This window comes from Limulus polyphemus, unplaced genomic scaffold (genome assembly GCF_000517525.1).
Source record: "Limulus polyphemus unplaced genomic scaffold, Limulus_polyphemus-2.1.2 Scaffold32, whole genome shotgun sequence".
NCBI lineage: Eukaryota > Metazoa > Arthropoda > Merostomata > Xiphosura > Limulidae > Limulus > Limulus polyphemus.
In genome coordinates this window covers 383390-397755 of record NW_013665642.1, presented here as the reverse complement: position 1 = coordinate 397755, position 14366 = coordinate 383390, and the positions used below count along the sequence as shown (strand labels likewise).

Below are 14366 nucleotides of genomic sequence, written 5' to 3'. Positions count from 1 at the left end.
TATATATATATATATATATATATATTTGGTCAACAACTTCTACTAAAACTGGTCTTTTTTAAATATATTTGTGTTTGGTCTTTTTTGATTGAATTTCATTATTTCACAATGGCCAGGCTGAGTCCATTTAATCTTTACCACAATATTAACTGCCTTGAACTGAGTTAACCAATCAAATAATCATCCAACGCAACTTAAAAATTCAGTGATTCATGTATTAAAAAAGGTTTAAATTAGTTCAATTGTTAAATTGCTGTTATTGTTTTGTAATGCAAAACCACATAATTGGCTAGCTGCATCCTGTCCACCAGGGGGACTCAAACCCAGATTTTTAGAGTTGTCAAACCGCAAGTTGATTTCACTGTAGGTTTTTTTTTTTCTATTACAAACCTAATAATAGAAAATGCAATTTTTTGGATTTTAATTTTTAAAGATATAAAAATTGTTGTTATTGTATTGATTTTCAAGAATTTTATATCAGAAAAATATGCTTATAATTACCTTCAATACGAATACTTAGGTCTTTTTCAGACCCAGGAAGATTTTGAATCACAAAGCTTGCTTTCTTTTGAATACAGGCAGAAATCAGGGATTGTCCAGTTACAGATGCCGTACCTGCCTCATGAAATTTTACCTTGAAAGGGCTCCCTATAACAAATAAAGTGCAGTATTTGTTAGTTTTGTTGTTGTTGTTTTTATATATATAAAAAGATTTTACACAAAAAGAAATTTTAAGATAGTCTCTTGTACAAATAAAACACTTAAAAATGTTATTCTTCACCAATATTTTTAACAGACCCCTCACGAATCAGTGGGGGGACATTTTTTGTTAAAAAAAAACTACCCAATCCTGTTTTTCTTAATTTGAATGAAATTTTTTGGACATGTTTATTGGCTAAATAGAAGGCATTTCCACAATATCTTAGCATTGGGGCTGCAAAAAGTGATTTGAAGTGGTAAGGTGACTGAAATACATCAGCACATCACGAGCTTAATGGCCAAGTACAAGAAGCATGAAAGTCTTCAAATGACATACACAGGTATTCAGGAAACATTTAAACCACCTTGGTAGATATTGTGCTGCAAGCAGAGTACAATGTTATGCTTGTAGCTGTTTTCAAAGTGTTCCTGTCTGCTCATCCTACTGCTGAATATCCTGATGCTTTGACTTTCCCAATTGAATCGAGGGTGAAATCATTTGTATCTCAATTGAAAGCTAAACATAAAAAGGTGATAGCAGAAGCATAAAAGGTTGGCAATTGCATAATTAATGATGCTGAGAATGTGGCTTTATTGATATATACTGAATTTACTCCCAGCACATAGACCTTAGTACTAGCTAGTATGAAGACTTGAATTAACAAACGAAAACTTGCCTCGAAAACATACATCCAAAACTACCCTCTTTGGGAATTTCTGGATTGAACTTACTTTTAATATTCAACAAATTGTAGTGTAAATTCAGTTGTTCAGCTGAGAACAATAAATTATCCTTGACTTTCAAAAGGCTGAATGAACACTAAGAAGCAACACTTTAGTGCAATGGTAACAGAATGTTGTGGACCATAATGATAAGGAATATGAGGCCTTCCATTTTAAACATGAATTGTTTGTTTTGTTGAATTTTACACAAAGCTACTTTAGAGCTATCTGCACTAGCGATCCCTAATTTAGAAGTTATAGACTAGATGGAAGGCAGCAAGTCAACACCACCCATAGCCAACTCTTGGACGCCTCTAATCGAACGGGGGTTGACCATCACATTACAACTCCCTCACGGTTAAAACACTAAACATGTTTAGTGATGGGATTCAAGTCTGTGACCCACAAATTGAAAGTTGAATGCCATAACTATCAAGCCATGCCAAACCATCCCCTATTTAGTTAATGAAATTTTGGACAAAGCTGTACAAAGGTCTATCTATGCATAGTCATCCCTACATAAATTAAAAGGAAGGCAGCTAGCCAATAGTACCCACTGCCAACTCTTGTCTGATCAAATAATGAGATTTAATACATCACTCTTATGTTGTACCCATGGCCCCAAAGAGCACAATCCATTTTTGCAGTAATGGGCCATAAACAATAAAGCTCAGATTCACAAAATCAAGCATGCTAACCACTGGGTTACACTTAGCTCCTGACTCAGTGGTACAAAATACTGAGGGTCATTACTTGTTATACAGGGTCAACTATAGAACGTTACTAAATACATATAATGGTTTATTATTTACTTAAATAAGGTTAACATTCATAAAAACAATCATGAATTTGTAGCATTCCAATAACGAATGGTACTGAACATTATAACTACAGCAGCAGTAAGGTACAAGTGAACCAAAAAAATATTAAGCACTTTCTTATCATTATTCTTCATATCATCATTAATAATTTTATAACATAGTGAAGAAAAATATTTTTTCCAAACAAACAGTATGATTATGTTTTAATTAAAAATAAAGCTAATGATGATGAAACTTTTAGATGAAACAACATTCTCTACACTTGTGTTTCTACAACAGACAGTTGCCATCCATTCAACAAAGTTTCATCATGAATACTCTGCCTAAACAATCTATCAAAGAAAAACTGATGATTTTAGAATTAATCATTGTTTTAAGCACGTGCATTTCTTAAAGGAATCATGAGATACACAATGGTTACAAACAGTCAAAACATTATCTAAATATTTACTTATTTAATGCACTCAAGAAACATCACAAGCACATCACAAGTGTACATGAATAAGCAGAAAAGATTGTCACTGAACAGCACGTGCACAAAAACATAGTATGGTTACTGGTTACAAATATCTTATGAAGAAAAAGTCCCATCATAGCAAAATAAAGCATTTTATTATCATTGGAATTTATCTGTTGTTGAATTATTATCTTAGAAAACTGTATCAACTGACCCTTTATATCAGTCTGTGATGCAACAAAATTTGGTCTCAGTATGCAGGTACAATAAAAGTATTTCTTTAATGTGTTTATAATGGTAACTCATAAATAATGCAATATATTTGTTTCAAGTTTCTAAACTGTAAATTTTACTCATGTAGTAATTTTGTTTCATTGCAAAAATAAGATCTTTATTTTTTTTAGCATACTGAAAATGCAACATTCTTGAGCTTCCTGTACTGCTAATATTTTTTTAATCATGAACACAAGGTCACTGAATCATTATTAAAAAACAAAAAGTTGTGTTTCTTGCCTGGTACTGCTTCTTTGTTGAATGAAACACTTATGGTATGTTCCACAGGTTCTGTTGGGACAAAAGATACACCAAATTTGGCACTTCCAAGTGGATGAACTTGTGTTTGAAGATTACGCCCATGAGCACTAACTGTGATCTCTAAGTTTCCTTCTCCAGCTTGGCTTGCATCCACTGCAGAAAAACAAGAAAAAAAACCCTCCATTTACCGAAATGTGAAACTGTGGGAAAATACTTTTTAAAACTTCTCTAGTAAAATATTTCCCATTATAATTGACTGTATTTACATACCATTTCCCACACAGTATCACAAGCCTCAGTTAGGTATTATGAATAATCAACAATATCAGAGAGCATTGGAAACTACTGCACTAACAAAAACATGTGCAGAACAAATAATGATTTACCTGTGAACTCTACAGTCTTTCCAAGAGCTTGCTGGGGTACTCTACTGACTTCTACCTTTTTACTATCATACACCTTTACAGTGTATGGACTACTGCCTACAGGAGATTCTGCATATTCAATACTGAGAGTATGGGGACCTATATAAACAAAAATGGAAGCATACAGTGTAAAAACAGTAAGCCCTCAAAACTTTAAGGACTTGAAATCTACAGAAATTCAAGATAAAAAACAATTAAATATCATAAACTTAAACAGTTTATATACAATTACAAACACAAGCGCTATACATAATTTATGGATATATCAGCTGCACAAATATGAATTTTCCACACATACTTTTGAGGAGTTAAGATGGGTTCATTTGATACATATACAGTACCAATGAGGTTTTTTATACCAAATAAACAGAAGTCAGCTTAGCTTGGTATATGTATTATTTATGATGTATTTTTCTCATAAAAACATAAGAAATAAAACATTTCTCCAGAATATACCTTTATTCACTCAATATTTTGTTATTACAGCTTTATTAAAGATACTGGCCATTATTTCATTTACATTAATAGAAATGTCTCATAATAAACTCCAGTTTGCATTAAAAAAAGTTAATAATTAGAAATGAAACTTTATGCTAAACTTTGTATACAATTACCATAAAATAAATTACCTTCTTGCATACTATGGGCAGTTTAATATTCAGGTAATTTTGAACAAATCAAAAGTTTGATTAGCTGAAGTTTGCACAGATCAGCTATGACCCGTGTTTAGTTAGTTACTAAAATTACACACTTTGATCATTTACAATGAACCTCTGTACAACTATACAAAATTAATTAATTAAGTGAAGTATGCAAAATATTTTTAGGTACTATTGAACTATTCAGTTTCTGCAGTCACTGACAATAAATTAAAAGCAACTATAATTCAAGCTATAAATGTTATACAATTTTATCTTAAGAGTTGCTAGTAAAGTATCTGTTAACATGACTATCACATATCCAAATACCTACCAACTTCTTTTGGCACAAATTCTGCTAGAAATCCAGTTTGGTTGTTCCTCGTGATTTTTACTGGTACCTGATTACCTTGAGGAGCTACAGATTAAAGATAAAACAGAGTATATGTAATAGTTTAAGTTCCTAACAATTAATTAGTGTTCTTATTTATTTATAGCTTTTAACAGATTTTTATTCAAACTTTGTAAATAACTTTAACAGCATTTAGTTAATTATTTTTTGTAGATACAATTGAAGATTCACACACAAAAAATGTATATACAGTCTACTCTTAGTTCCAAGACTTATGTGGGACTAAACACACCTGAATTACTAAATGTTTTTTTTCAAATCTGTCAAAAGTAAAATTTGTCTAACAACAACTATCCTTTTATGACTGTATCCAACAAAAGCATTAAGACGCTCATAATTTCTGTCTAAGGGTAGGAAAGCTTAAGTCTTAAAAATGTCAGTTGCATTTTAAAGATTAAATCAGGTATCACAAAAAATTATGACTGTCTCATAATAATAATAAGTTAATCAGTTGAAAGTTTCTGTGGTATAAAAATCACTTAAAATTATTTTGCAAGGTTTCTGGAAAGCTTAAAGTTTAAGTAGTGATAACTCAACATTAATTTCAAGCAACGTCTAAAACTCATTGGATTTCTTTCATGGTGATCAAAAAAGTTACAGAAGTTTTCAGCAAAAAACTTTAAGATGCAATCCCAATAATTCAAAGCATCTATAACACGCCCAATTACACATTCTTAACTTACAGATTAGGTTGATTTTCAGCTCTGTCTCACTACCATCACTGACGTTTATTGGAAACTGCACTGACTGACCAATAGGAATCAACTCCACATTACTTAAATCAATGGAGAACTGACTTTTATCTTTTACTTGTATATTAAAAGGAGATTCTGCAAGAAAGAGAATAATATCATTACTGAACAGTGTTACAATAAAAATTTCATACCATTACAATATATTCTAATATATTGATGGATAAAACAATTTAGTATACAAATACACTTTTAATGTACAAATATAGACACTTTTATTTAAACTCCAGAATTAATTAACCAATATTCTCTATAACAAACTCCAGAATTAATTAACCAATATTCTCTATAACAAACTCCAGTATTTATTAACTAATATCCTTTATAATAAATTCTAGCAATTTTTAATTAATACTATCTGTAACTGACATAAAATTACAAATCTTAGGTTAATAAGGTTTCAAAAGATAATTACACAATTACAAGTAGCTCTATTTACAAGTATTCATGAAAATTGGAAGTTAAACTAAAATCTGAATGATGTAGCGATACTATTTTTTTTGTTTTAATTAGAAAATTTGATAAACAGTCAAAATGCATGAATATTAAGTTAAGAAGAAAAAACCAAACTACTAAATTATACATATACTTTAACAATAGTCCATATTAAAAACCTAAAAGAATAGAGGATATGTTTTAATCTAAATGTTGAGGACTCAAAATCATAAACAGATAACCCCTTTTTTTTTAATTATTCATTTTAGAAATATGAATAAGGTGAAAAAACCAAAGTATCTTATCATTCTAGGTGAACTTAATCTAACATAACAAACTTCAGTGATGCTTCCAAAAGCATTTAAAAACAAATAATTGTACTTATAGCAATTAAGTAATAATTTCTACCAGAAGAGCTCCTAAGATTCTGCGATAAAAATTACAATTAAAAATAATTAGCCTTAATTACAAGTAACAACAAACCACAAAAAAAAACATTAAAAGCTTACAATGTCCCTTATGTTTTTCAAATAGATATTTCATGATACAGATCCACAATTATGGGTTAATACAATTATTACTTCTAAAAAAAACCAAAACATTTTCACTTCTTTAATAAGTATTGAAGCTGTTATGTTTTAACTTACCTGGTATGTTTTCTCCATTAAATTTGATATCCACTATGTGTTTGCCTGGATTACTAGGCCTGAAACTCACCACACACTGACCACCACCTAACACCTGAACATGATTTGGAACATCCCCCTCATTGACAGATATCTCAAGTTGCCCTTCTCCTGCCTGTGAAGCATCCACTGTGAATGGAACAAATAATGCTTTAATAAATTTATTGTTGTAACATTGTTCTTTCTTTGAGCAGATTCTTTTAAATTATTTGGTGAAAATAATTCGAAGTCCAGTACACATAATAAGAACAAATTAGTTTATTTCTTCCTTAACGTTGTCTACTATCAGTATCACTTTTACACAGTTGTAACTGGGAGGCCTACATTTACAAATGATATTCAAATAGAAAAATCATGCTAATTGCACTATGAATAACTTTAAAATAAACTTACTTTTACACTTTCATGGATGATCAATTAAGTAATTGAATATATGTAATAATTAACATGGATCCAAACATTTCACTGAAAGTAAATCTTTATTGAATGACTGATGCTGAAAGAACTAAAATTAAAATACATTGACTCAATCTTGATTATTTTTGTATTTGTAATCTACTCTCATCTCATGATACTTCCTAAAGTTATTAGATTCATGATGTTAAATTTAGAACTTTCTAGGTATCTAAGGTATACTTTTATAAACTTTTTAATTTTAATTTCAAGCATTTTTTTCAAGTTAGAATCTAAATTAAAGCACTATAAAATATAGCTTACAACACTAACATATTTTGCAGTGTTAGACATAATAAAGGACTTACAACTTGTATGCATCCCATGAATATCCTCGCACATATTCAGACAGGATTAAAAAAGAAAAACATAAAAGCATTTATTCTTCAGACATGTATAGCTTTAGCTGATTATTTTGTTTTATCAAATATCCAACTCCTGATGACTATCTAACAGTGCTGAAGTTTTCACAAGTGAAACTTCAACTGTTTATTTGTAATTAAGTACAAAGCAACATAATTGGCTATCTATGGTGTGTCCATCTCCAGTATCAAAATATGATTCTTAGCATTGTTGGCCTTCAGACTTACTACTAAGCTATTGGGGGGCACTTCAACTGTTCTCAAATTTATATGTTATTTTTTTCCTGTGAAAGGATGTGTATGGTACTTTTAATATTTTTACCTTAACATATATATTTCTTGTTGTAATGAAGGAGGTAACACTGCTATAACAATACTTTAAAAAGAGTAAAAGTAGTGCAATAAGTCTGTTTAAACTTACACATTTCCTCTAGCATTTATGTCTAGTAACAGATAGCTCTAAGTTTATCTTACCTTGAAACTGACAGTTTTGTCCCACAAATGCCAATTCAGGCATATCATACAGCTTAATCTGGTTTGCATTGTAAGCTTTGGTTGTCAATGGACTTCCTGGGACATGTTGTCCCCCAACAAGAACTTCAATATTGTATGTTCCTAAGTAAAAAAATTGTCGGTATAATGAACATAGTACAAATTAAAATGATAGAACTTAAAATGCTAGTTAATATATTTCAATTATGTTCATGTACTGTAATTGCTCAATTTTATTTTAGTATCAATTATTAATCTTTTCTCCTTACCCAAATGTACTATTGCGAATTTGTTGAAATTTGAAATGATAATTTCTATTTCACAAATGTGGTATGGTTCATAAAGAGACATTCCAAAACAGTCTTACCTCCTCCTCCCACACAAAGTTGTCTTGATCCTAGTTTGCCCTCAAAGCATTGCCCCCACAAAAATTTTTGCAATGAGCAATCCAGTCTTTATACTCCATCAGTTTTGGCCATTTCAGAACATGTTCATATCATACGACTACTCTCCCCAAATAATATTGTGTCATCTATACTGGCACAACTAGCTTCCACTGCTATTTCTACTAAATCTTCATTTTCTCGACAGGCACAGCATTGTTTAGATGTGCGTTTTTTCACATGTGGCTACCGTTTATGAACATGCTTCTTTGCCATTTCAATTTTTTTTTCAACAGTTTTCTTTTACTATGTTTCCATTCACTTGTTTAAATTTTTTTTGCACTTATTTCTTGTTACCAAATTACAAGAAATCATAGTATGTATTTGCAATTAATGTTTATAACAACTTCCCAGGAATCAAGTTTGACTTTATCTACTGAGGAGGTACAGGCCTTAATTTTCAGGGAGCTCATTTAATACATTTGGCTGGGGATTTCTTCTATTTTCATGTGACAATGTTTCTGAGGAAGAATATAATCAAAGAGTAAACACTTTGGACTCTCTTTTCCTGGATGTTTTTGCCCAGAGACCTCACTAGACAAAATAACTTCATCCTATTTTACTTGCATTTCCCCTGGGTGTTTTTGCCTAGATGGACTGCTCTAGTCAATATCACTTTCCATCAACTGATAAAAAAAACACTTCTAGTTTCCTCTGGATGTTTTTGCCCAGGTGGACCTTACTAGATGAGATACCTTAATCAATGGATAACAACATACACCCTACATGCGATTACCCTGGCTGTTTTTTGCCTAAGTGGACTGCACTTGACAATATAACTTAATCAATTGATGTCATCATGAACAGATCACACGATCCTTATGCCCTAGCCACTTGTTGTTATTCTGTTGTTTTTTTTCTTCTCTTCCCCAACCTACTGATGCTGAGGATGAGCTATGGATCATCATCTGTCAGGTTGAGGTTGGGTAGGTACCTAACTCATTCTGTTATATCTTGCTACAGCTTCCATGTATCCAACATTAACACCTGTGGTTCACTGCAAGTATTACTGGGTAGGTTTTTAACACAGGCACAATATCAGGTTAACATTTTCTTACACAGAAAATGTATTTCCAATAGGTACTTCCCTCCACTCACACACTTCCATTCTTCCTTCCGATGCTGGTGTTTTTATATTAATCCCCGCCAATTCTCAAAAATGAGGATTGAGCCGGAACAGCAAAGGGAACTACCTACGACATAATTAATGGCGCAATACTATGGTGGAGAGTAGTCACATGATATGTACATGTTTTAAAATGGCACAAAACTGATGGGGTATAAAGACTGGTGTGCTAATAGCAAAAATGTTTTTAGCAATGCTTAGAGGGAAAACAAGGATCGAGATAGCTTTGTGCGGAATGAGGCAAGTACCTATCGGAAATACATTTTCAGTGTAAGAAAATGTCAACTTCTGGATGGTTGGTCATGATATGTAAATTATGTCATATGATTTGTGAAAATATAGATGATATAAAGTGCTTGATTGTACAATAGCAACAGTTCAAAGGGTGTGAGTGTACTCACATACTATAAGGTAACTATGTAAACATCAGTGAAAGCCTCAAACTTAATGGCATCACACTTGTAATGAATTTGTTATTGTATATTTATTTTAATATCAACGTTTGTTTATATTAACTTTATATTTAAAAACATGAATAACTTGTAGTGTTACTTATGTATTGCAAAACTCCTACCTATTCTCCAAAGTTGTAGAAGATGCTCGAGAGTAAGAATCAGCAATATATGTATATATGTAAACACTTAAATTGTATTTTTAGGTAAGACTGAAATTTCTAGAATGCCTACACACGGCTATAAATATAACCAATGCGGTGCGCCAAAAGTGAGCGTCTATTAGTAGTTTGCTATAATCAGTGTGCTATAAACTTCAAAAGCTATAACTGTGATTTTTATAACCCTTATCAATCAGAAAACTTTAGATATTTGACCAGGAACCTTTAAAAAGTTTGAACATTACAAATTATTTAGCTTCAGTGGTTTCTCATCGGACATTAATATTTTTACGAAAACATTACCTAACTTCAACGGTGGAAAACCTAGCGTGTGTGGCCAAGGACAAAGCTAGCTAGCTTCCTGGCAAATCATACTTACATTATATATTAAGGAAGTTCCAAACTAGAAAGAAGATTTTATATTGTTTGTAAGTTTGTAAAACTTTTGTTTATAAATCTTTGTTTGTAATAATTATTTGTAATAATTGTTACTGTAAATTGTATTGTTGTGTGTATATATTAAAACGTATTTGTATTAAAAAAGAAAAATGTGTATCAATCTTGTTGGCAAATATCATAAACTGACTATATATTGGCATTTAAGTAAGATTTTAACTACTAAATTTAAATTATCAGTTAACTCAATCTTAGACCATTTAAGTAACATTCTAATACGTAACACACTGTCTGTAGTTGTCTTAAGATTATGTAATGATTAATAGTATTTAACCCTGGTTGCTAATTAAAGTAAGTGTTTTCATTTCTGAATTGTTTTATCATCTAAATTGGCCTATCACATAAAAATGGAATATATATGCTTCTTACTATAATGTATGTGAGAGTATAGTAAATAGGTAATAGCTTAGTTGAAGCATCTTTGTAAAGTGATTGAATATTTATAATTGTTACCGACTGCTCAATAACATACTTTTTTTTTTAAATAAAATGAAATATCATATCAGAAATTCAAAACTTGTTATAGCAAAAACGTTTAAGAACATAAAACCTAATACTAATGCAAGTGATATTATGTATAGAAATTTGTACCTTAGTTCAGACAATATTTAAATTTTTGTATTAAAAACATAATAATCAAGTTGGGTATTTCATTCTATTTCTAAGATAAAACTTTGGAAGGATTAGTACAAAATGCTGAAGACACTTACCAACTTCAAATCCTTTGAAATCAACACGGTATTTGTCTCTCTGCAATTCAAGAAGTCGATGCTGTACAACGTTTTTCGATGGTCCTGAAAAACAAATTTTGTAAGATTTTGCAAGGAATTGTTTTTTGTGTTTTTTTTTTCAAAGGATACTGCTTATTTTTGATAAACATATTGAAATTATTCTGAGTTCAACAAATAAAAGAAAATTTAAAATTTTATTGTAAACTGTACAAATTTTTTTCTTTCTTACCTAGTCAAAATAAAATCTCTCATGCTTTTATCTTAGAACAGTTATTCTACAAACTTATGAGTGAAAGCCTAAGAAATGTTAAAGTTCATTTTAAACAGTACAAAAAATCAAATACCTGTTATAACCACTCGTATATCTTCTTTATCAAAACCAGCACCCATAATTTCAAATGATGTTGAGTGGTTGGTACTAAAAGATTGTAGAGCCTTCCCTGTCAATGTAAAATTTTTAACTGGGTCCAAGACTTCACATTTCCATGGAGAATCTGCAACATACAAGTACTTATGTAATAAATATTTTAACATATGGTGCTTTTTGTAATAAGGATATCACAGGGAGCAACAAGAGAGGATAAGTCTATGAAATTGTGTAAAACAAATATTGTTATTTAATGACTTTTCACTTACTGTTAGTATGCTAATAAATTTACATAGCATAGATATCTATTTAGATAAGAAAAAATGCTTTTCAAAGTGAAAATGAACAGAAAATGCGAGTTAAGACTAAGAGTGTAACATGCTCATCACACTTAAGTTCAAAATAATAATAAAAATCTACAATATTACAATCATTAACTAACAATTACCTCATCAGATATATGATCAATATTTCTAACATTTAAGAAGAGAAAAAGAAAAAAAGTTGCCAGAACTTGAAATTAAGAACATTACAACATCACTAAACACAGATACAAGACAAGCTTAATAATAAATTGACAAACAATGATATATAAGCATAATGAAGTAGTTTATTTCTGAGGGAACATACTACATGTTTCGACAGAACACTGACCTGTCTTCTTCAGATGATATGTTCCCCCCCCCCCCAAAAAAATAAACCACTTCAATATACTTATAAATTGTTGTTTGTTAATTTAGTATTATATTAGAAAAATGTCCTTCCATACATAAGTACAAGACGAGTTTGTTATGTGGATGATCCAACTCATCTCTATTAACTTATTTAAACAACTTGCAGTAAGTTTCACATACAAGAAACTTAACGAGAACTGCACTTGAGGATTTCAGAATATGGAAAGCCATCCATCAATGTGTTGTAGATTTGTAGCAGAACAATACACAAAAACCCATGGAGTACTAACTATAAAAGGTTATTTTCATAGAAATTTTTCGTATATGCTAGACCTTTTTTTAGAAAAGAAATATATAGAGCCATAATAATTTATGATGCAAGAATTACACCCAAAAAACAATCAGGACTATGGCTGAGTTTTGTAATATTAAGTACCACTAACTTTCTTGTGAATGTTTTCTAAACAAACATACATAGATAGTCTTCAAGAAGAAATACATTTTCATTTTGCATACATTAATGTTCAATTAATTATCTATCAAAATTGTCAATGAAGTAGATTAAGCTATGCAGTATCTTTTAAATCCATCCAAACATGTGGTATATTATTATTCATTTTCAATAATTTTATATTCAACAGTAATGTTATGACAATTCATTTACCATTGTTTAATGAACATTTGTGCACATATTTTTCAAATAACATTTCTGTTTTTACGTAGACTTAATTATGAAACCAGTTGCAAGTTTAGCTTTACTGAAGTACATTAACTGTATTATCCTGATTAAGCCATAATGGAGGAACTCTGAGAAAATTAAGCTAAAATTAAACAAGTTTTATTTTTTGAAGTATATTCTTGTATAATTATTTAAATACGTCAAAACTTCAATGTGCATTTTAATTAAATCATAAATACTTATTACTATGCTGTTGTTTTTATAATCTGAACAATGGGAGTTTAATCTTTTAGTTCTAGCTTTGTGGAAGAATAACAGTGTTTACAGTGGAAGTGGTGAATCATTTTTCATCCTTAAATTAAATTTTCAAACACACAAACTAAAGTTTTTATTAAACTTCAATAATATATACAATATTTGCCAATAATAATAATCATAATAATATTTAAAACAAAACAAAAAACTTGTAAAAGCTATTTTTTGTAGTAAAACTCTGAAATACTATTAACATCACTAAACATAATGTTCATGAAGACTAATAAAAAAATTGTCTAAGAAAGACTACAAGCAATAATCATACCTGGAACCTTTTCTCCATTAAATGTCATGTCTATGGTATGTGAAGCGGCCATATGAGGAACAAAAGATGCTAAAAAACGATGATCACCAAGACTCTTAACCTGACTTGTGACATGACCACCATTCACTAGTATCTCTAGATTTCCAGAACCTGCCTCAGCCCCATTAACTGTAATGTATAACATTTCAATAAAAAACTAACCATATTTGATATTACCATTGTTAAAAAAAAATTTAAAAACCATGATGCACAAAAGTAATATTAAATAATTTGATACACATCTCAATTTTTCTGTGTGATTAGTTAAAACCTACTAGGGTTAATATTTATTTCAGGTAATTTTAAAATTATAGAATCTTACTATTTTTTAAACTAATATATTTAAAAATTCTTCATTTCTAAACAACTGAAAAATAAATTATAATTAACTTACTTTCAAATTCAACAGGTTTTCCAATGAAACCATTGGGAACTTTTCCAAACTTGATTTTACTTGCATCAAAAGCAAAACAATGGAAAGGGCTACCAGGTAGTGATTTTCCACAAAGTTTCACATCAACTTTATGTTCACCTACTTCTGAAGTAATGTACTCTACTTCATATTGCCCATAATGGGCACTGTTTAGTCTAGTGGGGATATCCTTTCCAGAGGGAGCTTTGAATAGAACAAAAACTGTTTTCATGACTAAGGATTTATTGCAATATCCCTTACTAGCAAAGGAGATTTTACTATTCTATCAATAATGCAATATTTGAAAACAGAAGATGAAATTTTCCAACAATAAACAATTGATTCTGTTTGGTACTG

At 30.3% G+C, this 14366-nt stretch overlaps 1 protein-coding gene across 1 annotated transcript in view; it reads right to left on the bottom strand.

The window, feature by feature from the left end:
- Positions 1 to 14366, bottom strand: part of LOC106460052 (filamin-A-like) — a 96619-nt gene that overhangs the window by 42372 nt on the left and 39881 nt on the right. Inside the window, 11 exon segments of the mRNA XM_013919740.2 lie at positions 502 to 648; positions 3214 to 3387; positions 3621 to 3758; positions 4632 to 4715; positions 5393 to 5539; positions 6544 to 6711; positions 7872 to 8012; positions 11238 to 11321; positions 11603 to 11752; positions 13559 to 13726; positions 13992 to 14213. Coding sequence (XP_013775194.1) covers positions 502 to 648; positions 3214 to 3387; positions 3621 to 3758; positions 4632 to 4715; positions 5393 to 5539; positions 6544 to 6711; positions 7872 to 8012; positions 11238 to 11321; positions 11603 to 11752; positions 13559 to 13726; positions 13992 to 14213 — 1623 coding nt within the window.